The sequence below is a fragment of the Rhinolophus ferrumequinum genome, chromosome 20 (genome assembly GCF_004115265.2).
Source record: "Rhinolophus ferrumequinum isolate MPI-CBG mRhiFer1 chromosome 20, mRhiFer1_v1.p, whole genome shotgun sequence".
Taxonomy (NCBI): domain Eukaryota; kingdom Metazoa; phylum Chordata; class Mammalia; order Chiroptera; family Rhinolophidae; genus Rhinolophus; species Rhinolophus ferrumequinum.
The window spans coordinates 9,016,133-9,042,770 of record NC_046303.1 but is presented as its reverse complement, the minus strand read 5'-3'; the positions used below and the strand labels follow the sequence as shown (position 1 = coordinate 9,042,770).

Here is a 26,638-nt window from a genome sequence, read left to right as displayed (position 1 = left end):
GGAGGAAAGTTAAAAGAGTTTTCAAGACCTTTCTATAATGTCCTTTTCACCTTCAAATGTAAAAATGTGTTTGTACTGATACAGTACTGTGAAATAAAGACCGATTTAAGAATGTAATGAAGTATAAAAGCAGCTCCTCCTTTTCTGCATAAGGCCGTTTTTACTGATTTAAATCAGAAACTTCTACTTGGAGGAAGAGAAAGGGAAGGCAGAAGAGAAACAGGTGATGTGTGACCCAGAGCTGATCCTTACCTGCTCTCTAACAGAAGGAGAAGAGGGAGCGTTCCTGGGGCCGAACAAAAGCAATAAAGTGGAAAATGAAATTTTAAAATCCACACACATCACTGAATTATCTATTTTCTTCCAGACATAGTCATTTTACAAAAGGAAGTCCCATTTCAAAGGATTTCACTCTTTTTCCACCTCTAAATTGAAACAGGTCCAAGCCCAGTCTAGTATACAGCTTCAAAATATTTAAATGACCCATAACTCGCTTATTTGGCAAATACAATGCAAAAAAGCTGTATGATGTTCTGGTGGAAAATTACCGTATTTGTGCTTTGCTCCTTGCAAGTTCCACTGAAGCAATGTCCTCTAAGACACAAGAAGGGACTCCGCAAAATTCACTTCCCAATAGTGACCTATGGGTAAGTGTTGCCGGAATGGAGCGTCCCCGAGAGGCGTCATCCAGTCCTTTCCCATTCATTAGAGCAGGGTTTTCTAGTGTGGTCCCTGGAATAACATTATCAATCAGCATTACCCGGAACTGGTCAGAAAGGCAGATTCTGGGGCCCTAACCTGCCTTAGTCTGTTTGGGCTGCTATCACAAAATACCACAGACTGGGTATCTTGTAAACAACACAGTTCTGGAAGTCCCAAATTAAGGCGCTGGCTGATTCAGTGTGTGGTGAGTCCGTATCCTGGTTCACAGATGGCATCTTGTAGCTATAACCATACCTGGTAGACGGGGCAAGGGAGCTTTCTCTCACCTTTTTTGTAAGGGCACTAATCCCCTTCAGGAGGGATCCACCCTCGTGACCTGATCAGCTCCAAAATGTCCCATGCCCTAATACGTAATCACCTTAGGGGTGAGGATTTCAACATGTAAACTTGGGGGGAGACACAAATATTGAGACCATAGCACCATCTGAGGCCAGTTGAATCTGAAACCTCTGTTGTAGGACCACAGTCTGTGTTTCAACAAGCCCTCCACCGTGATTCTGATGCACGCTACATTTGAGAGCCACCGCACTGGAACACTTCATTCCCAAAGATGTCAGAGAATGAAGGTGTCACCGTGTAAAGAAATTAATTATACCGGCAAGAACTAAGCTCAACTGTCTTCCCTCCAGGCAGACACACAAAAAAAGCTGATGCTTGTATCAAGCAAAAACATGGAGCTGTACTTTAGGAAACATCATGAAACTGAACTGTGGTTGAATGTGTGAGAAAAAGCTTTCAGCAAGTCTGGAATTATCCCCAAAGCATGGCTTTAAAGAATGACTGTGTCCCTTGATGTAATGGATAAAGCCATATAAGTGGGCAAGGCCATAAATAGAGTATGGGTGACCCCAACCACTACACCACCACCACTGAAGAGGGCTAAGCAGCCCCGTCACCCCACTGTCACATCTCGTCCCATCACTCAGGACAGCAATCTGCCAGACCAGCCACGGTCACATGACTACACAGTGAGGCTGAACACGCTCCCAGTCCAGGCGGAAATGAAAATAACAATCCAAAAACCACTTTCCGTATCTTTCATGATCATTTTTATTTAACATACATAGTACATGTAAACAACTGGCATAAAATTCATAAAAATACAATACTCCTATGTATTATCACTTTATTCCTGAAACATCCGTTCATTTCCTCCTTAATATCTTTGTCTTATTTTAACATGACAACTTTTCTGCTAAGCATGTCTAGAGGCTTGTCTTTTTATAGAAATACTGCCCCAACGTTGTTTTCCATGTCATAGCAATAGCTATTTTTATCGCCTCCTGGCCCATCCTTACCTTCCTCACATGAAAGCAAAAATATTTTTAAATGCATAAAATACTGAGCTGTAATACTGCTTTGTCCTGTATATCAAACCTACTACTACACTATGTTGCCATAAAAGAGATTTATGATCTACAGCACCGGCTGCTACCAGTTGTGACCCAGACTGAGTGTGCAGCTTAGCTCAAGGCCCTGTTCTGAACTGTCTGGCCTACAACAGAATCACAGCTTGCTGGTGGAGTTCCATTCATAAATAATGCTACAAAAGGATGCTTCTCAAGAACAACACACTTGACTACTTTTGCCCTTTCCCAACAGTATTTTAATGTTTTTCCCGTACAGAATTTCCAGTCATTACATGTGAACTTATTAGGAAGGAAATGATCAGAAGGTGGGAAGAACAGAGACTAATTCTAAAAGTACCATTTTTTAAAAAACAGTAACTGCTGAACGTACAAAACAGCCACATTTGGGTGAGAAACAGTTGTAGACAGAGCAGAGCAGACTTCCCTCTTCCCGCCCCGGACGCTCATCCACCTAGGCTACTTCCCTATTTTCTGAAACAGGCAAAAGCCAAAGAAATAAAAGTCACTCAGCAAGCGAAAAAGAGGGGGCAGACACCTGAAGACACTGATGGAATTCCGGGGCTGGCAGGAGGCTCCCCGGACACGCAGGCTGCGGGCGGGGAGGCCAGGGGCCGCACACTCCTGAGCCGAGGCTGGGTCTGCAGCTGTCTGCTCTGAGCGAGCTGGTGCCTGCTCCAGACCAGGCCTGTCCTTAGGCTCTGGAGAGAAGGCAGAAAGAGGACAGCTCTTCAGTGGCTCCCAGGAGTGGGCACCGGAAACCATCCCTGAGGACTCGGCTCTTAAGGACAATCCACAGTGAGGTTAATCTGCCTGTGGTTAATAAAGAAAACACTGTATAATTAAAGGTGTAGTCTGCCAGAGTCACGGTTGGCTTAGAATTGAACATCTTAGAGCCATTTTTCAGAACTAAAAGGATTCACTGTTTTGAAAAATCTCATTTCACACAAATTAACTTCTAGAAAACAAAAATTCATACTAGGAATTCAAAGCAGGTTTGGAAACTTTTCAAAATAAACATAAATAGGGAGAAAAATATTAAGAGGAAGGCTGAATATATTCATTGCTCATACTGAAATGATGGTTTCCGGAACCAAAATTATAAGGCTTAAGGCTTTGTCTTATTAAAGACAGGCAATTTTAAAAGTAAACTATAAAAATACCATTCGCTTATCATTTTTCACTCACTTTTTGACAGAAAAATTAGTCATGTTTTATTATATCTTAATAGTAAAATTACCACATACTACAGTCTACTGCCACCATAAGTTATATCTACAGAAATATACACTAGATTCTAATGTGAGGTTGTTCAAAATAGTTTTTCTTAAAACTACAATTATACATGAAAAAATTTTAAAGTGGTTTAAAGGTATTAAAACGTACACATTTGAATAATACTAAAAACGAGAAAAATACACAATTGCCATTAAATTTTTTTAACCAAGAATAAGTACTTGCTAAGAAACTACATGAGTATACACCACTTATTCGAATATTGGGAGAGGAAGGGAGCGGGAACAGAGAGGAGAGACACGCCAATACCACACTGCTGGTAAGTACAGGAATTTGGTCCTGCCCACGAGGTGCAAGAGTTTGGAATAATGATGGGCAGAAAATGCTTCACACACAAAGGCAACAGAGAACAAAGGAACATGAAAACATGAAATAAACAGATGACTCCACGTGGTAAACACCCACGTCTGCCCCATCTACACAGGGACCAGCGTGACTGAGGAGCTCACGACAGTCACTGAAATGTCCAAAAGCGGCAAAAAAAAACAGTACGGGTCATCAACAGTCCATAAACTGTAAAACCAGCCCCGACACAGTTCAGAGTTGACTATGTTCTTATATCATCCTTGTCATGACCCATCATGTTTTGGATACACATAGCTTTGCTCATTTTAGCACGAATAATTCAAGTCAAGTACAAGCACATACTCATTTGCATAGCAAATTTTAAGGGGTGCACTGAAAGAGTACCCAAATTGATAATGGTGTATTTTTACAATCAGAATGACATTCAAATTGAGCAGCTAAAACATTTTCTACTTGAAAACAGTTACCTATAAAAGTTTTTGGGATTTGAATTAAAAACAAGGCATGAGTTATTAGCAAAACATGAAAACCATTACTGATGTGGTTCTCTGCGGCAGCAGTCACTCTTCTATAACTTCTAAGACTTTGTAAACACTGTTCTGGAATACAGTGGTGAAGTGAGGCTGCGAGTCCTGCACCAAGAGGCTGCATAAGGGGGGTTTCCCGGCGTTAGCAGGGTCTTCCACGTCCCAAATCTCAGGCATACTGCAACCAGGCCTAGAAAAATGAATGCACAGCTTAAAAAATCCAAGTACATTATATAATGGCAAAGAAAGCAGAGAACAATTTTTATATTCCTGCCCTCATTTCATTTTTTTCTGTTTAATTTAACTTGGTTTTTCAAAAATCTTATCCTAGTTACTTCTATTTATGTAAGCTGCCATAAATCCTCTTTAGAACAAGTTGAACGCAGCAAAGATGACGCTAAAGAAAGACACTGACTTACAAAAGAGGTGAATTCAGGTGGTGGGATAAAAGAGATCTCGGCTAAATGCTGCCTCAGCTACTTGCCAAGAATGTGGTGGTGGATGGTTGACTCAGTCTCACTCTCCATGTTCGTAAAATGGGACATACCCATGACATAGCTGCATTCCAAGGATTAAGAGAGAGACTGTATCTAGCATTGTGCCCCGTACATAGTAAGAGGTAATATATTAATTTTTAAAATTATAATTGGCAAATATGCTTAGTTCATACTTATGCAACTTCCCCCTAACTGTATGCCAGAATGAGTCAATTTACAGAAAATCCAGTAGTGTTAAGTTTACATCTTAACTAAATGCATAATTAAATCTTAAAAATAATATGTACATTTTATTATGTGGTATTTGCCCAAATAAGTTCTTCAAGATAACTGTTAACATTTACTTTAAATCTAGAACAGTTTTACAACTATAACTGTTGGCTTTTGCTAGGGTTCACAATTTCTTGCTTTTTTTTTTTTTTCGGACTTTTGTTATATTGAAGTTTTTATATTAGTATACTCCAAAATGTTAGTCTTTTCTTTTAGGGCTTATGATTTTTATGTCTTGTTCAAAGAATCCTTCCCATCACAATATCATCAAAATATGCATTGTGTATTCTCCTGTGAAAGTTTTAGAGTTTTGCTTTTCACAGTTAGAACTATAACTCATCTGGAATTAATCTTTCAATATGGTGTGAGGTGGAGATTTAATTTTAATTTTTTCCACATAGATAGCCCAACAGCTCTAGGTCCATTTATTATTTATTATTATTTATCAAATCGATCCTTACCTCCACTAATCAATAGGTGACACGTTACTTTCAAATCTATATTGCCTATTTTATAATCTGATGTAATAACAGATTCAGCCAAGAATGAAAACTGGATGCAAGAACTCTCTGGTGAAAGGTTGCTGAGAAAGCGCATAAACAAATGTCCTCTAAGTATCACTCTATCCACTTCTTATTCATTATAAAGTTAATCTGTCTTCTTATAATGGAGAGACTTGGGGGACATATTTGAATCGACTGATTCAAATTTGGCATCACCAATAATAGAACAAAGTGAAGTGTACCTCCGGAAGTGACGTAATGGAAACTACACAACACCCCCCATGTAGTATTCTTGCCCAAATTTGCCAAACTGAATCTAACCATGAGGAATGAATTAGGTAAATACACTCCTGAGACATTCTCACAAGACAACTGGCCTGGACTCTTCCAAAATATCAATAAAAACAAAACAGGTGAAAGGGAGTTCACAATTTCTTATTTGCTTTTTGGGACATTTTAAAAAACTGAAAAATGTAAGGAAAAACTATAGAGAATAGACAACTGCTTATGTTTTATCATAGTTGCCTCGCTTTTCTTTTTTCACAAGACAAAAAACCATTCCCAGCAAGTCCCTTTTATTCCCAATGGCAATTCCCCTCCTTGCTTTCCACCCAGAGGCAAACATGAGGACAGGAAGGCACATGCTTTCTCCATTTAAGTACCATGTTTAAAGGTAACTAATCATCCAGAAAGTGTCAAAATACAGGCCTAACAAAATAAAAAGGTGAAAGACATCGTCCCCTCCAGTGCCATTTCTCAGAGGTGACTTGTGTGAACAACCCAGCATACATTCTGCTAGACCTTTTTTTATCCATGTTCAGACACATACGCATACAAATATAGGCACAGACATGCTCATATACACAAATGCTCTGGGTTGCTTTTACAAAAATGAGATTATTCTGGGTCTCCTCACTTAACAATAAAATGTGGCCATTTTTCCTTCTCAGTACACACAGACCTACTTTATTCTTTTTAATTGTTGTTAGTACGCCTATGTATTACTTAACCACTCTTTTATGGGTGGGTATTTTCATTGTTTCCCATTTTACCATTATAAAACAAGGCTTACATAAACATGTCTGCGCCTACGCATATATCGTTCTGCAAGCTAAACTTCTAAAAGTAGCTCTATTGCTATGTCAAAAGACTACACAATTTTCACTCTGCCTCTGTCAAATTATCTCCCAAAAAGGTTTTCCCAATGAGTGTTCCCATGAAGAATATCCAGTGCACATTTTTTGCACACCCTGGCAAACACCAGATTCTACTGACATTGAACACATTTGATAACATGGGGCTTGGGTTTTCTACTTTTTAATTTTCTCACACATGCCAAGGCCAATCTGTTACTACACTGTTGGCCAATGGCAGTAGAAAGTGAAATATACAGGAAATAGAAAACGGCCCAGCTCCTGGGTTCAATGCTTACAGGAATAAAAGAGAGGGCGAGCCGCCTCCGTGAGCTCTGTCTGCCTAAGTGTAACATCCTCCAATCCTTTCTGAGTTTCCTAAAGTTTCCCCAGACCAGCCAGCCACATCTTTAAACAGCATTAGTGAAAACCTGAATCATTTTCTTCTGAATTCATGTATTTTAATTTTATGTCAACTCTATTATTGGGATTAATGAAAAAGAAAGCCGAGAACTGAGAATAAAAGAGTAGTTAATTAAAAACTCATCCACAACTTGCATTGGAGTGTATTTTCATACTTGTATTTGAATACAGGGTGTTGAGTATTTAAGGAATAATCAAGCTACACAATTAAGACCCTTGTAAATGAGATCACACAAATACAGTGCTCAGCAACTTGCCGGGCACAGTTTAAGCACAAGATAAATACTAGTCCATCTTCCATTTCTTCTCATATGTGGGTCCCTCACTGGCTCCCCCGTTCTGACACATTTTTCAAAATGCCATGCAAGGGTCCAGGGAAAAAATGGAAGAATTGTGACCCAAGGCTCATCATTAGCTTGGGGAAAAAGGTCAGGAAACATCACTCTTCTGCTTCAACTGTGTCAGGCTGGCAAACCTGAACGGGAGGCTGAGGGCCCAGGCAACAAAGCAGACCTCGATGCTGCTGGAAATCTGTCGAGAAACCCAGTTCTTCCGATGGCAACTATCAGCCCACCAGTCATTTATTACAATGTCCTTCTGAATTGTTATGAGAGGTGCTTATGACTTCTTTGTCCTAAATTTATGCAACAAAGTTAATTGAAGGTGAGTATATGAATTTCATATATATTCCTATGTTCAGAGGACTTCCAACATTTTCTAAATTATGACTCTAAGAACAATAACGTAGCTATAGCTCTTGATTAAATTCAAGTCACTTGGGACATGTTCACAGAAAACCATTCAACAATGAACAATTGTTTGAGTTTCCTTGTGGGTACTGCTGATACTGTGTCACAGAGCTGTTTTCACTCCTGAGTCAATATTTAATATTTTGTACCAACACCCTTGTGTATCACTGAAGTACATTGTGAACGAGTATGATTAAGCCACAGACATAGCAATCTCCTGAAGGCTTCTGTTTAAAGAACAGTGAGAATTTTTAGAATAGCATTCCATAAAATATCTTGATTTCTAATGAAAATGCTGATGTCTGTGCTCCTTGTGGAGCAAATGCTTTGATATTTTAATAGCAAGCTACTGTCATCTGCCCTCTAGTCACCCAAACCCAACATTTCTAAATAGTCAACTTCAGAGCTCACATTAGCTTTGAAGATCTTACTCTTGTTGCCACCCTCTGCTTAGTGAACTTCTCTGTGGAAGTAGATACTTTTTAAACACAGAAACCCAAGAGAACATGGGTCAGAGTGAAGTCAACTATTTTCCCACCCAAATAAGATGTGAAACAGCAAGAAGGAAGTTTCACTCTACGTGGCCACTGGGAGGGTCCCGTCCACCACAGGACACTGTGTGGCTGGTGCAGGCACGTGGTTCTGGACAAATGAGGCTCTGACCCTCAGCAGCCTGACATACTTAATTACAATGAGATGCTCCGTTACTTGGTCTCAGACTCCACAAGTCTTTTGAAAGAAAATACATCCACGTTGAAATAAAAGATCTTGAAAATATCACAGGCAAATATGAATACTTTGGGAAATCACCAATCAGTGCTAATATAATACCTGTAAGTGTACACATGTAAATCACTACAAAAGAAACAGATATTTATAACGATTAGAAAAGAAAAAAAACTCCAAATGACTATCTAAAAATGTTTTTTTCCACTTACACTTTGCTAAATGTTACATACATCCCACACATACGATTAGTAACGCACTTGCCACGACACTGAATGAACTTTTCATGTTCCATGAAGTGAAATACCAACTGTGCTGAATACTCACTTGGATCTTCTTACACACCATGACTCTTCTAGGATGTAATAATTCACTTGTAACTTTATCAGCTCTCGCTTCACTTCCTCAGCTGCTTTTCGACTATACATGGAGTACACTATTTTCGTTCTGGCTCTTCAAAGAAAAATAATTGGGTGGAAGGGTGTCAAGATTAGAAGGACGCAATCAAGAAGGCACTGAATGGGGCTGCAGGAAGACGACACAGAAGATTCCCCAGAGTTCTGCTAGGGGGCACAGGGAGGTCAAAAGAAAAAGGCAGAAGTGGCATAGTGACAGTGGTTCTGGGGGAAGAGGTTCCGTTTCACGCAGCCCTTCATTTCCACACTTAAGTCTGTTTGTTTCTGAGCTTGTTTTTGTTTTAAATTCTTTACCACTTTATCACAAATAAGAGTAAGGTCTTGTGTGTGGACGGGATGAGCTACACAAATACAACCACAGGACCACGTTAAAGCGGCACTGGCTCCAACTTTGATACTGACGGCAATTGGCATTAAATGGCTCCATTTTATTCTGAGATTTTTTAAAAGCTGAATTTATTCAATATAATTGTGCTGGAAATTAGCTTGCCGAAATTGATTTTTTAATGAAAAAGCTTTTTATTTATACAATGTATGTCCCACGGTTAGCCAAAAGACTATATTAATAGGACTCACCCAGTTACTTAGGAAATTAGTAAGTTGACCTACACTAGAAATTGCAGGAAAATTAAGTCTATTTCCTTTTCAAAGAGAATACATTTAACGTGTTTATGAAAAAAATAGTAAAAAACAAAAAACAAGATCATTCTAGCAGGGTAATTTGTGAAGAACAGAATAAAACCTTCTTTGAATGCTATTCCATTTCAAATGCTTCCTGAGAATTCAAGAAAAATGGCCCACACGTGGCCTTAATAAAACCCAAAGGCTAATGCATCTTTGGGGGAACTTGAGGATGGTGGTAACTACCAGGGACCTGCAGGTGGTGGAGCCCTGGTAACCTGTACAAAACTGATACGATACGTGGGATTTCTTTCTGCTGCCTGGTAGAGAAGATGACCCCAAGGGTGGTAGTTTTACTGCCCCATGGAGCCTTAACAGTTTTGTGTCTAATTTAGCATCTTATTTCAACATTCCGCCCTTACTATAAATCCCAATTCACCAAATCCTTTTTGAAACACTTCTCATATTTTGCTGGTTCTCGCACTCACTATTTATAGGAAAAATTTGTTTCCAGCAACATGAGAATTGTGTACTAACCTCAAACCTGCGTCTTCATAATGCGGATGATTCACAATGGGCCGCAGTGCAGACAGTTTAACACTTGCCATCGTGGGCATGGCGCCCGCAAACACTGCATCTGCAAAGCAGGAAGCAAGGTCTCAGGAAGACACTCGGTGAGCGTTACACGGGGTCTCCTTCTCGTCAACTCAATTACTTCCCAGTGAAAAAGCTGAGGCCCAGAGACGTTTGTAACTTAAAGATCTAGTGGCAGACCCAGAATGAAGTCTGATGGCTGACAATGTAGTAAGCAGTCAGCAACCACGCTTGGGTAACTATTTTCCTTGGAAAATAGAGCCTCACCGTTTCACCAATGAGAATCTCTAGGTTTTGGTTTTTTCTTTTGTAAGATTTTGGAAATCTTTCCTGATTCTAGGAAAGAAGCATCAAATTCACTTAAGATAGTTTCATAGCACCAAGAAATTATGGAGGGTGATTTAATATCTTATACTTGAGTGACAACAAAATCTCCCTTTCCAAACATGAATAAATTTAAGATTCTATGGGCTTATTTCAAGACAGAATTTGAAGGACTAAGATTAAAACTTCATTAAGAAAATAAGCATAAAAATCATTTTAAATTGTGGCATGTAGAACTTTGAAAAAAATTAGAATTTGTAGAAAATAGCAAAATTAATTACTAAGAAAACACGTATAACATTGCCTTTGCAAAGCACTTAAGTAAAATTGACATCTCTCTTTTTCTAGATAATCTAGAAGCAACACAAATTAGAAAGAGTAAGACCATTGAAAGTTACTTGGGTTTAGGATTTTGCAGTGGTATGTAAAATTTGGGGAAAACACCACCTAAATAATATTTTTTTTTACCTGGTTTGGTACTGTATTTGATCCATTCTATAAGTTCTTCTTGTGGCAAATTACTGAATTCCCCTACAATATTCCACTGGGTTTGCAGATTTGCTGAACCTTGTATGGACATGGCTGCTAATACAGCAAAAACTACAGCACCAGGATGCACTTTGCAAAAGAGCCATCCGAAGAGCTGAAACCAAATCCAAAATACACTGGTAATTATTAATACGAAGCAGCACGTGTCCAATAATCAAACAGAGAAGAATCTGTTAGGGTCCCAGATCAATTTCCAGAAGGAAAAATTCCAGAAACAATGACCTCATAGGAATCAAAAGAATTCTACCCTCTGCCTTATATAAGTGGGACATGATTTAAGAAGCTCTCCCTTCAACTTGCTCTCTCCTACTCCCAGATTCAGGTGAGGCCAGGCCTACCTATATGATTTGCCAGGCCCCGTGCAAAATGAAAATGTGGGGCTCCCTGTTCGAAATTTAGGAAGAAATCCAAAACGGCAACGGCAGAGCATCACTCGGTACAGGGTCCTTCTCAGTGTGGACACCTGTGCACAGAGGTCCCACCTGTGAGGCCAGCCTGGGGCACCCACCGCCAGCAGTAACACTGCAGGTGGGATTTAGGAGGGGAAGCTTCCAACCAGCCTCCTTTCCTGTCCAGGCCTGGAAGAGCCAGGAACGGTGGCCTCACCCTTGAATCAGCCTCCGGAAAGCGGTGCGTCTCCAGCTAATTAAATTCCACCTGGGAGCCTTGAGACTGGCTAATCTTTTCCATATTCACTGATATGGAAAAATTAATCATTACAGTCTCCATCACTCTCTCCTTATGATTATTTCTCTACATGTCTGTAGAGCTAGATTTGAAGCTTCTTGAGGACATGTATAAAAACCTTTGCTTTTGGATTTTTCTATCTACCACTCTACCCTCATCCCTAGGGTGGTTTAGATGCTTAGTAAATATTTGCTAAATTTAAAAGAGGAACTGCTGGTGCACCTTGGCTGGTTGATTGATGAAAAGGTGACACGGTGTAGAAGCATCAATCTATGAATACAGAGCAAGGAGGCAGTTACCCGGGAAAAACAAGCAGCACATAACCAAGATGACTTGAGCTAAATTTAAAAAGTAAAGTCAGGGCTGTGTATGCAAGTGTATACTCAAATAGATAAAAAAAAAAAAAACTTAAAGCTGAATACTAGAAAAGAACATATAATTTAAAAGTACCTGTATCTCGAAATCAGTTGTTAGAATTCTTTGTGTTATGAATGTCAAAACAAAAAAAATATTTCTACAATTAAGCTCTGCTTTCTATCAACATCTATAGTAATCATTTATGAATTCAGATTGCACTGAGTGTTTGCTGTACATCAAGGACTCTATCAGAAGTTAGAAGAATAAAAAATGACCACTTCTGACCCTTTAGCAAAGATTAGCACAAAACTTTAACTGTAACAGTTTAAAGGACTTAGGGTAATTCAATATTATTTTAGGGTCACTCAATATCAAAGGCTGTAGAATTATTATAGCAGCTATAATGCCAATGTAATTACCTGTCTTGAGCAGATCAAGGAAGCCATCACACACATGTGTGGTGTCAGAAAGAGTTTCAGTCTCATAATTAAAATACCAAGCACTGTATACGCTAACAGTTGTAATGCATGATAAACCAGCTGAAAGAAAAAGAAAGTATTTTTTACTCCTATGACTTGTGAAGTTGAAGACTATTATTAAAACAGTGAATATACAGAAAAGGGTCCTTTTTCTTTGTAACAGCACTTTGATTTCTGAAGTAAGTCCTAAAATTCACTTTCAAACTCCTGCCTTTGATTAGAGGGCTAACATAAAATCACTAAGGCCTGTGGTCCTGCAGCTCTGCTCAGAGCCAAGCCTGTGGGTAGCAAGCACACATTTCTGAATCTCCCTTGACGCTCCCATGAGATCCAGGCAGGAAAGTGGTAACCAGAAGTAACTGCTGCTGAAGACCCCAGAGCTCCACCCTGGAACAGCCATCAAAACCAGACTGAATATGCAATACAGTAGTATTAACTACAGTTACCATACTGTTGCTAAGAGAGTAAGCCTTAAGAGTCGTCATCAGAAGAAAAATAAAAAAATAATAATGTTTGTAATTAAGTTTGGTGACAGATGTTAACTAGACTTACTGTGATGATTTTGCAATGTATACAAATTCAAATCATTATGAAACTCATAATATGTTACATGTCAATTACACCTCAATTAAAAAAAGAGAAAAAAAAAAAGAAAAACCAGGCTGAAACCCCAAGGGATGGGAGCAGCAAGCAGTCACATCCCCGAAGCCTGAGGCAAGGTGAGCAGAGAGGAAAGTCACTTCCAATCATGCAAAAGACAATCCACATCTGCGTCTAAATGGGCTCCAGAAATAAGCTGCTATGACACTGAGGACGATCAGAACAGAGCAAGGGAGTTTCCTACTTGTTTTAACAAATGAATGGTCATGCTTGTAGTGTTATTGTAAGAACATATGCAGGCCTATTCTGTAGACGATTAGTGACGATTACCAATAACTTCAGAAACCGGAACTCAAAAGAAAAGTCCAAATATATAAAAACATTAAAATAAGGTAAATTTTAGTAATGTTGTCTTTACCTCTCCATGATCAAACTGGTGTTTTCTGAAATGAAGAAAGAAATACTACTATTAAATCATTGTTGAAGCACTTCAATTATTTGCATTTTTATCTTACAACTTCTATAACATTCCCAGGATACATATATGTAAATCAAAATAAGTTAAGAGTCATGAACCCAAACTGGTGCTACAATCTTTTAAGACGGTTTACCGGAACAAGTGACAATGTTGCATATTCTTCCTATTAGACTACATAGACATTTATTAGGCCAACAAAAGGCTTGCTGGCGATATCCTGGCAAAGCAGGGGGTGAAGAGGAACTCTGAAGCCTTCAGTCCCCAACCCCTGCTTCCCATCCCGGTGGTCCCTCAGCTCCCCGCAAAACTGTAGCTGCTATGGAGACAATTCAGGAAGCCACATAGGAGGATTTTCTCAGCAGCAGCTCTGGAGTGTAGACACAGCCTCAAAGTCCCATCATTAGCTTTGCTTGGCGGTTTTAATTTCCTGAGAAAGGATCCATGCTTAGAGACCCCCTCACCCAACTCACATCTCACCCTGGCACTCCCTCCATCCATTCTCATCACTGTAGTGAGAGCAAGCTTTTGGATATGGGAATCCAGTCATGCCACTCCCTTACTTAAAACCCTCCAATAGTTCTTTTGTAATTAGACTGAAGTCTAAAATCCTTACACATGGTCTTCCTATTCCCAAGCTGGTCCCCACTTCTCATCCTTGAAACTCATTTTCTACCACGTTCCCTCTCCATCGCCAGGCTCCAGTCACACTAGACTAATTTTACTCCTTCAAACACCAGAGCGGCTCCTTTGACTCCCATAGGCGTGCCCCTCTCCTCGACTGCTTCTACTCCATTTTATCTTCTCACAGAAAATGGTATTTTCATTTATTGGTTTATTGATTATCATCTGTCCCCCCCTACTAAAATGAACGTTTTTGGAGCATGGAGTACAAATCCACCCATCCTCTCAATTTCACTGAGTACTGATGACACTGCAGATAATAGTAAACAAGTTGGAAAAACCTTTGTCCTCGCAGAGCTTCCATATAAGTCAAAGGAGACAAAAAGCAAATAAACATGTCATACAGTGGTAAGTGCTGTGGAGTAAAAGATGGAGGGAGTGCTGTTTGACCCAGAAGGCATATATTCATCAGGGTCACCAGCTGAGGGACCTTTGAGCTGGGCCTGAAGGAGCTGGGAGTGGAGCCTAAGGATCCCTCTGAGTGGGGCAGAGGCAGACCATGCAAAGCGCCAGCGCAGGAAGGTCCTTGGTGGCTCACAATGAAGACAGCGGGATTAGAGAGGAGCGAGCTTAGGGGAGGATGGTGGTACCATCTGGGCCCAGGAAGATCCAGAATACATTCAGAAGTCCAATTTTGTGTTCATAAAATTTAAAATTGTCACTAGACACCCAAGTAGAGATGACAAACAGTAAGTCCATGTATAAATCTGGAGTTCAAGGGCAAAGTCTGGGTCAGAGGTACAAATGTGTGAGTTGATAACACATACCTTCTCTATCTTAAACACTGATATATTTCCAAGACCTAGAACAATGCCCGGCATATAGAGCTCAATTTTTTTTTTTTGAACCAATGAATAAATGATTCAATTAACTCTTAATCCACATAGCACATGATCTTATTGGAGAATTTGGTAAAGCCAAGTCTTTATTTTGACTGATTTCAGAGCCAACGTATTTTCTACTATATCATGCTGCCTCTCTCCTACTTTACCCTCAGGTCCTGGAATAAAGAGTATACTAGTATTCCCATCTTGATAATTAAAATGTACCTCCTATCCCTTCCCTTTTTATATTGGCATATGACTTTGACAATTATACAGAACGAAATATCAATGTGCCATCCTCCTTTCAAAAAAGCTGATCCTACTTAAAAGTGCAATCAACCCCCATGGCATTCAGTGGTTTTCTGTAACTATTTCTATAGTTTAATTATTCTTGAAAGGACAGCTTGGTTTCCATGAAAAGTTCCACCTTTTTCTTCCAGAGCTGCATACACTATCTGTAACTTCATAGCCCTTTACCAGGCAATTCAGAAAAAAAACGTCATCTCAAATAAAGAGAAATTTTGGCATCATACATCAGTCCCCAAAGGTTGCAGTTATAAACAAGGGCTCTGTTACAGCAAATTGTTTCTAAATGAGAACAAGGATTGTGTCAAAGGTACATGCAATAATTTATCACTGGTTGGTAGAAATCTGTAGGTGAGAGAATAATATATAAGGCTGTGTGTATTCAAGTCATAAAAGAAAATACAGACACATCAATTCAACAATCTCTACATCCCCAAAAAATCCAAGAAAAGAATGAAAGAATTAAAACTTCCTTTACTCCATCCTCCAATCCTATGCTCTTAATTGTTACAGGTTTTATCTTTCCACATCACTCCTATATACAAATAAACACAAAATCTTCATATTTTAAACAAAAGTGTAATCATCCTATATATTGTTTTGTAATTTTTTTTTTAATTCAATGATGTATGATGAAAAGGTTTCCATAAACGTGGCCCAGCATTTGACTCTATGATTGGGTCATAATTAAACCCTTCTTGGTGGGTCTTTTGGTTGCTTCCATTGTTCACATTGCACAGAACACCCCCTGAGCATCTCTGCACCATCATCCGTGCATTCGTGGGAGCTTACTCAGAGGATAACATTGCATTGGTGGAAGTGTTGGGTCAGCAAACAGGCCCATTTTATGTTTTGCTAGGTATGGCCAAACTGCACTCTCATTTACTTCCACACTTGCAAGTAGTGGGTATTATTCACCTTTACAAATATGGTTAAGTACAAAGGTTTTCACCTTTCAAAGGTAAAGTAAAGGTTTTCACTTTACCATGGGATTAGCACTTTTTTGTGTATCTATTTGTCGTGTGTAAGTCTTCATTGATTCCATTACTATTCTTTACTATGTGCCAGGCATGGCATACATAAATACTGAATTGAACAACAAAAAAGACCCCTCCCTTCAGGAACTACAGTATTTAAGTATAAATGGTGATAAATGCTGAGAGAGATAAAGTGTGTGATGGTGGAACATAAGCAAGGAGACAAGGAATCTACTCAGAAATGATGGTCTGGAAAGGCTTCTTGAAGGAGGTAGCATTTACGTAAGGATTGAAGGAGTTAGCCACTCAGAGAGCAAGGCTGTGGGGAACACGGGGCACAGTTATGGGCTTAGGGCACAACCACTGCCAAACTGCAGAGGTAGGAAACAACTTCCATGGTTCAAGGGCAGAAAGCAGGGTCACAGGACACGAGTGTGGTGGGAGAGGGAAAATGAGATCTTATTTTTCTCTCAATTGCTTGTTTGTGTCCCATTTTTCTAATGGGTTTTTAGCATTTTTCTTACATATTTATAGTTCTATATATGTGAGGGTCATGAATCCTTTGTCATATATTACAAATATTTCTCCGAATTTGTCTTTCTCCTTGAACAATGCTTACAGTATCATCCCAAACCAAAGTATTTATCTGGTCAAGCTTGTCAATCTCCCCTCGTAGCTCACAGGTTTTATTGTCATACTTCACAAGGCCTCTCTAACCCTAAAAGTATAAAAATAATCTCCTGGTCAATTGGGGGTTTCATTTTTTCCTATATTTAAATCTTTGTTCCATCTGGAATTTATTTTGTGTAAAAAGTGAGGTATGGATCCAATTTTATACTTCTCTGCTCTTCTCTCAAAAGAGAGTCCATTGGTCCTAAAGCCAACAAAAGAATAATTTATTTTCCCTGCTAAACAGAGGCACAAAGCTGTGCCCTGCAAGTATAGATTATGTGTAGAGCTGCTGTCAGGATGTCCTGGATGGGATCTGAGGTATGAGTAAATGAAGTGCTGAGCTCTGCAGAGATGAGAAATAATGAGAAAAGCAAAGAAGGGGGATGACAACAATAGAAATCATCAATTATCGAATGCTGAGTATATAACTATAAAATTAACACATTATAAACATCAGCTTAATAAATGGACAAAGTAACAAAATCATTAATAGCATATTTACCTTATATGTGTCTGTTGTTTAGTTAAGACACCCCACATGTCACTAATAATCTGCAAATAGATTTTTAAACATTTTAAAAGAGGTGTTTCGGGAAAAGCAAAATTTTAACTAAAGCGTCTTCTAAACTTTCAAATTTTTACTTATATGGAGATAAGAGGTAACTCAGAAAATAATTACAAGAACAAAATCTTAAATTTGCACAGTTGTACCCGATCACGTCTCATACCCAAAAACCCAACCCTGTCCAGGTAGATGTTATTATCCTCATTTTGTAAATGAGCCACAGGCTCCGATGAATTAAGCGGTCTCCCTGAAGGTGGACAGCAACGAGGAAACGCTGCTGGATCTTGAAACCTGACCTTTCGGCTTCTGGTTCACACTCAGTGAATTCCAGCACGGCCTGGTTGTTGGCAAGGCCTCTCCTTGATTCTGGACACAGGTAACTAACTGGCCCAGAGACTCAGAAGCACAGCCACTTACCACTGTGTTTTCACACTCAGCAGTCGCGGGAGGTCATCTAACCTGAAATCCTATCCCCAGTATGATGTCCTCTATGCCATGCTGACAGGTTTTAATCCAGCCCTTGGACGAACCACCCCGCCACTCGCCTGACTCTACGACATGTTCCCAGTCAGTCCAGATCAGTTCTGCTCAAAAGTCCCACCTCCTGGAAGTGGCCACAATTCTCAGGAGCCGAAATGAATGCAATTTTATTTCCAAGAGGCAGGCTTTTAAATATGTGAAAATAATGATCCTCTTTCCATTTGAATCCTTCTTCCTTAAATCGAACATCCCCGCTTCTTTCACCCGATCTAATAATTTTCGTCATCTCGAGCCACCCAGGTTGCTGTCTTGTTAACGCATTCTGGATTGCCAACATCTAGGATTTTACTGCCTGCTAGGTGAACACCCACACATAGTGTGCACGAGTGCAAAGGCAGCATAGAGCCTGGCAAACAGCACACACTGACTCACCTCACCTGACTAGGTTTGAAAAGGGCTGTGAGACTACAAAGCAGAATACTATACAAAGCCCAGTAGGGCGGGGGAGAGGAGGACCCTTTCAGAGTCTGATTCTCACTCTTCCCTTGCGTTTTAATGAACATGATATGAGACCGGTGACAGCCTCTCTGATCTTTCAATTCTGCATCTGTCAAAATGGGGATAATACTGTGTATGTGCACCTCATAAGCCTGTCGAATAACCAACCGAAATAATTCATGTGAGATGTTTTGGTGGGGTAGTACAAATACGTATGTATAATGTGAACAATAATCATAGTACAGAAAATTCTGTAAATATATGACACTGTGTTAACACAGAAATCACTAGCTACGAATCAGAAAACTTTCAGGGTCTATCATCTATTGTTCAATTACAGATTAATCTCTCAGTTCAGTCTCTTAAAGCACCTGCAGTTAAGAGTTCACCGACCATTAAAAGAAAAAAGAGAGACTAGCACACCTGCTCTTTGCAAAAGATTGCAACTTCCCTGGCCTTAGAGTTTCATTATTAAAGCCAAGTTGGGGGTCTAACTATTTTATTGAGTTTAATAGTGAGTGTATTGTGAATATTCTATTTTTTCCTTTTGATTAATAATAAACTCGATCCAGGAGTTAGTGAACACTGCACAAATGACTTAGAAGGGCATATATTAAATATTTTAGGTAAATATTACATACAGGTTAAAAGCAAGTCAGGTATAATTTAGATAGGCAAAAATAACTGTATCTGGGTCAATAAGGTCTCTTTGATCATGTCTTTCAAATATGTGACTATCAAAACTTGAGCCATCCTTTCCCTATGTCTATTTTATGTTGGCAGATAACAGAATATTTTTAAAGCTTGTAAATGTTCATCAAAGGCTACTAGCAAGAAAATACAGAAATGTTCCATTAAATGTATGCAAAATATTGTGTCAGATTAACATAGAGCCTCGTATATGTAACTGCTATGTAGAAACAAGGAAATGTTTTATTATAAGAAAGAGCTCTTAAGTGACAGACATACCTTTCTAACAATCGCTAGAAACACAACAAGAACGACTGGAAGCAGCAATGTCTTCGTGTATCTTAGTGGAGTCTGAAATTCAGAGATGTTTTGTTAGAGTAAAACATCTAACATTTGGTATTTTAAAAACACAAAATTTCATTTCAAATAATGAACTAAGTGAATTTTTTAAAGTATAAATACAGAAACATTCACCCATCTAGGGTCCAACCTAACCACTGACTCCCATCATAAACATGAAATTGCATTTCCAATAGAAACAAACTTCCCCAAAATGTTGAGTTGACAACACTGATAAATACAGTTCCCAAACACTTGGAAGTGTACCCTGTGACTAAAGAGGTTACTGTTCACTTTTTGCACACTACTTTCCTAACTGGAGGGTCCAACTTAATATTCATCAAAGGTTAGCAAAAAAGAACTTCTTTAAATCACATGAGCTTTTCCTGTACATTTTGTGGAGGATAAAAATCTTTATCATGATCCCATGATATACACAGACACACAGACACACACGCACACACACGAATAAAAACATTTTTACGTTTTCTTTAGTAGCTGACAAACTACAGGAAAAATTTAAATAACAAAGCTCTGTGCAATCCTAACTACCTCTCAATAACTGGAGGTCAGTCTTAAACAATCCTGATCTGGAAATTTCTAAATTGCAACTGATTTGCTTACTACCAACACTTTCCCTTACAAAATAACCTCACATTATTAAGTCAAATAAAGTATACTTTCCCAGATCTGTTTATAAAGATAAATCTAGCTTAACCATACTAAAACTACTAAAAGACAAGTAATTTTGATTAAGTTATTACAAAAAATGCATATTTCATGAGTTAGAAGTCCTATTAGAAGAGAAGTTTTATGTTTTTATCTTACTACTTACCTTTATAAACATTTGCATAGTACTTAATATTTTTAAATACATATGTATTTTGTAAAATTTAAATTGTCATTAAGCAACAATAATATAACAAACTGTTTTATTATTTTAAAAATTAGATATTTGCTAATAACAACTAACAATAGATGTAACAAAAGTTGCAAGATACAGGTGTTTACCTTAAAAAAAGCAACGTGTCAAAATTGTGTTAAAAGTTTTTAACGAAATTTAACAAGAGTTCAAACAATTTTAATATTCCAAAAGTTTAAAAGGTATTTAAAAAACATTTCTCTTTAAAAAAATCAGATTACCATCAGACTTTGACAGTAATATTTCAAACCAGAAGACAGCAGAGTAACTTATGTAAGATATTCATGCAAGAAACTTGAGCGAAAGCTTTGTGTCTAGCCAAACTCACCTTCATGTATAAAAGCCACTGATAAAATATTTTGACATTGTGAAAACTCAGGGCTTATTGCAATAAATGAGCCCTTCCTGAGGAATCCACTGGTGAACAAGCTTCACACAACCAAGAAATGGCAGGAGGGGCTTCACAGTGAGCTTTAAAAATACTGAACTATGAAAATAATGGGGAAATAAAGGTGACAGGATAGTAGAGTGGTTGTATGTGTGGACACTGCAGACACAGTGGGACTCTCAAAAATGGGGTTTGAGGGAGAAGAGTATACAGGAAGTAAAATAATGTCACTGACTACAGTATTACAATAAATTAGAAATGAGTGAGAATAAGGGAGGAGCAAGAAGTGACTAGCTAAGCTCAGTATAACGCTCAGTAGGAAACTAACAGAACGGACTAAGGTTAATAGATACAAGTATAATATGAAACAAAATTATTGAACTCCCTCTATATCAAAAGATATACCAGACAGAGTTCATGCACAACGACAAATGCAAAGGAAATAAAACACAGTGAGATATGTGTGTTCTATTACAAGTACAAATTCTTTTATTTTACTATTTCTTTGTAATTCTTGATTTTATTCCAAGCATATATAATGAGTTATATGTGCTCACTGTAAAAACTTGAGAATGCAGAAAAAACAGAGGAGATAATCAATTTCACATTTTAATCAGCTGTTCAGCATTTCCTTCCCGATGGATTATCTGCTCACATCCTTCACCCATCTCTGCACGTGTCTGAGGGTGGGGATGTCTTTTTGGTGGTGGGGAACGGATGAGTCCTTGGTCATTTTTCCATTCATTTAAACAAGCTCCTATACTAATTACATTAATCTCGTTTCATTTGTTATGTTTATGGCAAGAATCATCCCAGTTAGTCATCTGCTTTTCTATTTTTACAATATTTAATGGTCAGATGTTTTAAGTTACATGCAGACAAATCTATTAATCATTCTCATATGCGTTTTGCACTGGTATCATGCTTATTAAAAAACGAAGTTACTGTTCATTGAAATGTCTCTCAAATTTATTTTTCAGGCTTCATTTATTTTTAACGTGTTAATTAACTGAAATGCAGTTTAGTGTATAATGTGATGCAAGGCTTTAACATGACTCTACACCCCAAATACAATTTTTCAAATAATGTTCAAGAAATAATACATCTTTTATCCATTTATCTGTGATATCCTCTTCATTTCACATTAAGTCCATACACACACATAGTTCAGAATACACCTGGGTCTATCCAGCATGGTCTATTTTGGGCCATATAAATGTTCCTGTCTTAGTATCCCTGTACTTTAAATCCTGTTGCTATCCATTTTCATGTCTGAAAGGGAAAGATCCCCATAATTTTTTTTTTTATTTTCTTTTAACAGTATCATACACTTCATACATGATTACTGTAGAAAATTTAGAAGATGCAAATTACAAAAAAAAAGTTATCTATCATCTGTCCACCCAAAAAACAGTGTGAAAATTTTGCTCTCATACTTCATTCTGTGTGTGCTAATTGGAGGTAAATAAGGTCGTACCATTTTGCTCACTCCATTCCGCATCTTAAGTGTCTTCGGTATCAGTAAGACATCATGTTAAACTGCTCCCTCCCCACCACCATAGGGACGTACCATACGATGGACGCACTCTCTGAACTGGCACGTGACCCGTCTCTACAGCACAGTCTCTGTGAAGATACCCAGGGAGAGGGCGTGGCAGGCTGGAAACAGCTCTGCCATTTTCTTCAGTGATCGAAGTCATGGTGTGCCTCAATAGTTTCTTCTATCACGTACTGACGGTCGTACTCTGAGGTTGTAGCAACACGTATACCCTCATTAACCTCAAAGGACTTCTGCTGGGCCCTAATTCCCTGCTGCTGTTTGCCCTGTACTCCCTTTACCACTTCCTTGAAGGAGTCTTCCTATGCTACAACATGCATTTTAATGCCTTTCAACATACTCTTCCTCAAAAGTTTCTTTCAGCAGGGTCAACACTATCATTCGTATACTTCAATCAGCCTCTGTGTTAACACCATCTGCCAGAACACAGGGAATGAAGTCGTATAGGCCACTGGTAGGCCACCAGTGCAGGACATGCCCGACTCAGAACGTCTGGTGGATGCGAGTCTGCAGTGTGGTGTTCGCTTGCCCACTGGTCTGTAACTCAGGACACGGGGCTAGTCCAGTGGGGGTCAAGGGAGAAAGTGATGTGTCAACAGAGTATGTTGGCCAGTTTAATACATACACACAGACAGCTCTGAAGGAAAACGTTTCACACATAGTATCATCATAAATCAGGGCCACATGGGTAGTGTTAAAAAAGAAACATATACCAGGGGTGCCAAAACAATGTATGCAAGGGGACACTTTGGTCAACGTTGCTCAAGCAGTAATTCGCCATCATCAGAAGTGTCTGGACGCTGATGGTAACCACTTTGAGCACCTCTTGTAACTGCAAAAGTCAAACGTGACTTGTATTCATCTTTTGTTATCGGTATATTTTGAGTATTACAATTTTAATACAGGTTTTTTCTTTCTTAAAATGTGTATACATTTTTCGGCACCCTCAGTATACATGACTATTGAACCAAACCAGCTCCTAAAGTAGTGCAAAATAATATTTTATATAAAACATCATTAAACTATCAAAGTATTTTCCTGTGTATCTCAATTTGTCGTCACACTATCTGTTTGTAGCACACTACTAGAAACTAGTAGCTATGACACAAAGAATGAGAGTCACTTGCTCAAGTACATTAAGTAATACTGCAGACTTCTGTCTCCATCTAAACATCTGAATACAGTTTTGGAAAGAAAAATGTCATTGGAATGAAAAATGTGTACTCAATGATATTTCAAAGCAATGAGATCATTCAAACAAACCACCACAAAGTGAGTGGAAATGTAAGAACCTGAGCTTCGCTGAGTTAATGCTACCCCTAAAAAGCAGCAAGTTGAAATGCCGCTGTTTCCTCATCCACAAAACCACTGCTAGTCTGAATGCATGTTTCTGAATTACTAAAATGGGAAAAGATCATGTATTTCAGGGAGCTATACTAATGTAAATAGGAACATCTTTCTCTAAGCTGCCAGATTTTCCTTTCCCTTCAAACTTAGATAACACAGAGAGCTAAGAGTCTGAAATAACAGGAACACCCTTTTAAAAAATGAATGAGCCAAAAACCTAAGGGGAAAAAAAATAACTTAGAAATCACATCTTACCTCCTTTTCCATAAAGTCAAACTCTGCTGCACAGGTATATAATAAAGTATCAAAATCCTTGTAACTGAAGAATTTTGATGTCAATAAGTTGCCAATATGAGCCTAGCAAGGGAAAAAAAAAAATGAGGTGCCATGAGATTAGGCCATGTATCGTCATAATGCATTTGAATCTTAGTGGTATCTAAAAATAGTTCTCACTACATTACATAGCTCACTGTTCCCATACAGTGAGCTTTTGTTAAAGCAGAAAGTACTGTCCCCTCAACTCCAGTTCTCCCTTCCTTTGCAGATAAATGATAACTCCAACAGTACCCTGGTTTTGGTATGTTGATCTGTCATCAAAGAATGAGAGTCACTTGCTCAAGTACTTTGATCTATCATCAACATACCAAAGTCTTTTATCCTTGGGTTTTCCCTGCTCAATGTGCTAAATCTGGCGAAATAGTCTCTCCTTGGCTACCGGGAGAGGTGGGCTTGGTAACACAAGGATGTGTGTCCGTTATAAAGGGGCAAAGTGTGAGAGAGTAAAGAAAAGGAAACACTACTTCAGATTTCTGAAAAGGGGACTGAAGGAACTGAAAAGACCTTTTGCAAAAAGCAGAAAATGGGCAGGCCTTGGATCGGCAGGCCCCTTCTGACTGACAAGCAACATCTGTGTAATTCTTACATGTCACCGAATGCTCTCACTTACATCCCCTCTTCTCCCCACAAAAGCCATGAGAGGATGGTGGAATTATTTCCATTTAACCAGTGAGACAATGTTGGCCAAACTTTTAATTCATTATTGTCTAAAAAAGCAGGGATCCAAGAAAAGGGGGAAATTACACCTAAAACAAACTACAACTACAACCCCAAACGATATCTAGAGAAGGTGAGGGGATCAGGGTCAGAGTAGGAACTAAGGGGTGGTGGGAATGTGCTGAAGAGTTTCAAAACACTGCCTTGTTGGGGAAGAAATGTATGCCAGGAAATCTGAGAAGTCAACAGGGAGATTATATAGTGCCTAAAATAGCATAAGAAAATTATCTGCCCAATTAAAAGTAGAAAACAAATCTAAAAAGTAAAATAGTTGGTAAATCTCAAATACAACAGAAGAAATAGGTCCCCAAATAATGATAATTGCCTTGCCATATATGTAAAGAGCTTAGATTTACTGAAGGACAAATGCTCTAATTGGATTTAAAGGGGGAAAATCCAATATTATATTGTCTATAAAAAGACACACTTAGAAGTATGCAGGAAAGTTGAAAATAAAAGAAAACAAGATACACCAGAGAGATTGAACCGAAGAAATTTAGGTTAGCAATTGTGAAGTCTCATGAAATTGCATTCAAGCAAAAAAATTTATGTAAAGAAACAATGAATGACATTATATGCTGGTAAAATGAATAGCAAAGCAAGATCATATATATATCATGAACATATTTTCAGTTAACAGTATAGATTCAAAGTGTATAAAAAAACTGAAGAAACTATAGGAAGAAATAGATAAATTGACAGTGTTTAATAGAAATGTTAAATATTTCTCTCTAAAAGAGAAAAAGCAGACAAACTTTAATATAAAAACTGAATATTAAGCTCACAAATATAGAGTACAAATTTCACAAAGAATACATGTTATCTTAAACACAAAATATTTTTTCAAAAAATGTTCACAGATCATGCTACAATAAATTTCCAGGTAATATAATACAAATTATTTTTTCTAATCATAAATGCAATGAAATTGGAAATGATAACCAGAAATGGCTCTAAAAATCCTTTGAGGTAGAAACTAAATAATGAGTTAATAACCTTAGGTTAAAAAGAAAATCATAAAAGTTAATTTGTAAGACACACAAAAGTACAACTTATAGGAAAATTTATAGATTTAAATGCATTTATCGGAAAATAAAAGGTTGAAAACAAAAGAGCCAAGCATTTTCACTCAAGCATCAGAAAAAGCTACAGAATAAGCCTAAAGAAAAGAAAAGGAAGGAAATGAGGATGACAGAATTTGGTGACCAACAGAAATAAAACAAAACCAAAATGGACTTATAAAAAGGTGGTACTTTGAAAATATTAATACAATAAATAGAAAGTAGGAAAACAGCAAAAGCAGTCAAACAAAAAAAACACATCTCTTTATAGGAGACTAATGTAATATTAATATAAGGAAATTTAAATAAAAAAACATAAATGACCATTTCACATATACGTAAAAATTTCAGTAAGAATTTTTCACTAATTGAATACTACAATATATTTTTTAAATAGACACAATCCATTTGATGACATATATGAAATGGGTCCTCTAAAGACATAAAACTACCAAGAGCTTCTGAAAGAAACTGTATTCATAGCTGAAAATCCTCCCATGAAGAAAACTCCAGGTCTTGAGGGCTTCAATTTCGAATTCCACTAAACATTTAAGGAAGAAATAATGCCAATTCTGCACAAATTCTCTTCGAAAATATGAGATTGAATGCTTCCCAGTAATTTTAGGAAGTTAGTATTGCCTTCAACCCAAAA

General features: G+C 38.1%; 1 protein-coding gene across 2 annotated transcripts in view; it reads right to left on the bottom strand.

Moving 5' to 3' along the window:
• Positions 1–1,755: 1,755 nt before the first annotated feature.
• The window catches only part of DPY19L1 (dpy-19 like C-mannosyltransferase 1), a 72,638-nt gene continuing 47,755 nt past the window's right edge, over positions 1,756–26,638 (bottom strand). The window contains exons 14-23 of one of the 2 annotated variants that reach the window (XM_033088294.1): positions 24,128–24,229; positions 19,598–19,669; positions 17,588–17,637; positions 13,566–13,590; positions 12,488–12,607; positions 10,944–11,118; positions 10,095–10,194; positions 8,848–8,973; positions 4,229–4,409; positions 1,756–2,903 (exon numbers count right to left, since the gene is read on the bottom strand). In XM_033088294.1, coding sequence (XP_032944185.1) covers positions 4,253–4,409; positions 8,848–8,973; positions 10,095–10,194; positions 10,944–11,118; positions 12,488–12,607; positions 13,566–13,590; positions 17,588–17,637; positions 19,598–19,669; positions 24,128–24,229 — 927 coding nt within the window. In that variant the 3' untranslated portion in view covers positions 1,756–2,903; positions 4,229–4,252. Of the gene's footprint in view, positions 4,410–8,847; positions 8,974–10,094; positions 10,195–10,943; positions 11,119–12,487; positions 12,608–13,565; positions 13,591–17,587; positions 17,638–19,597; positions 19,670–24,127; positions 24,230–26,638 lie in introns of both variants that reach the window. The other variant, XM_033088293.1, reaches the window with a different exon arrangement.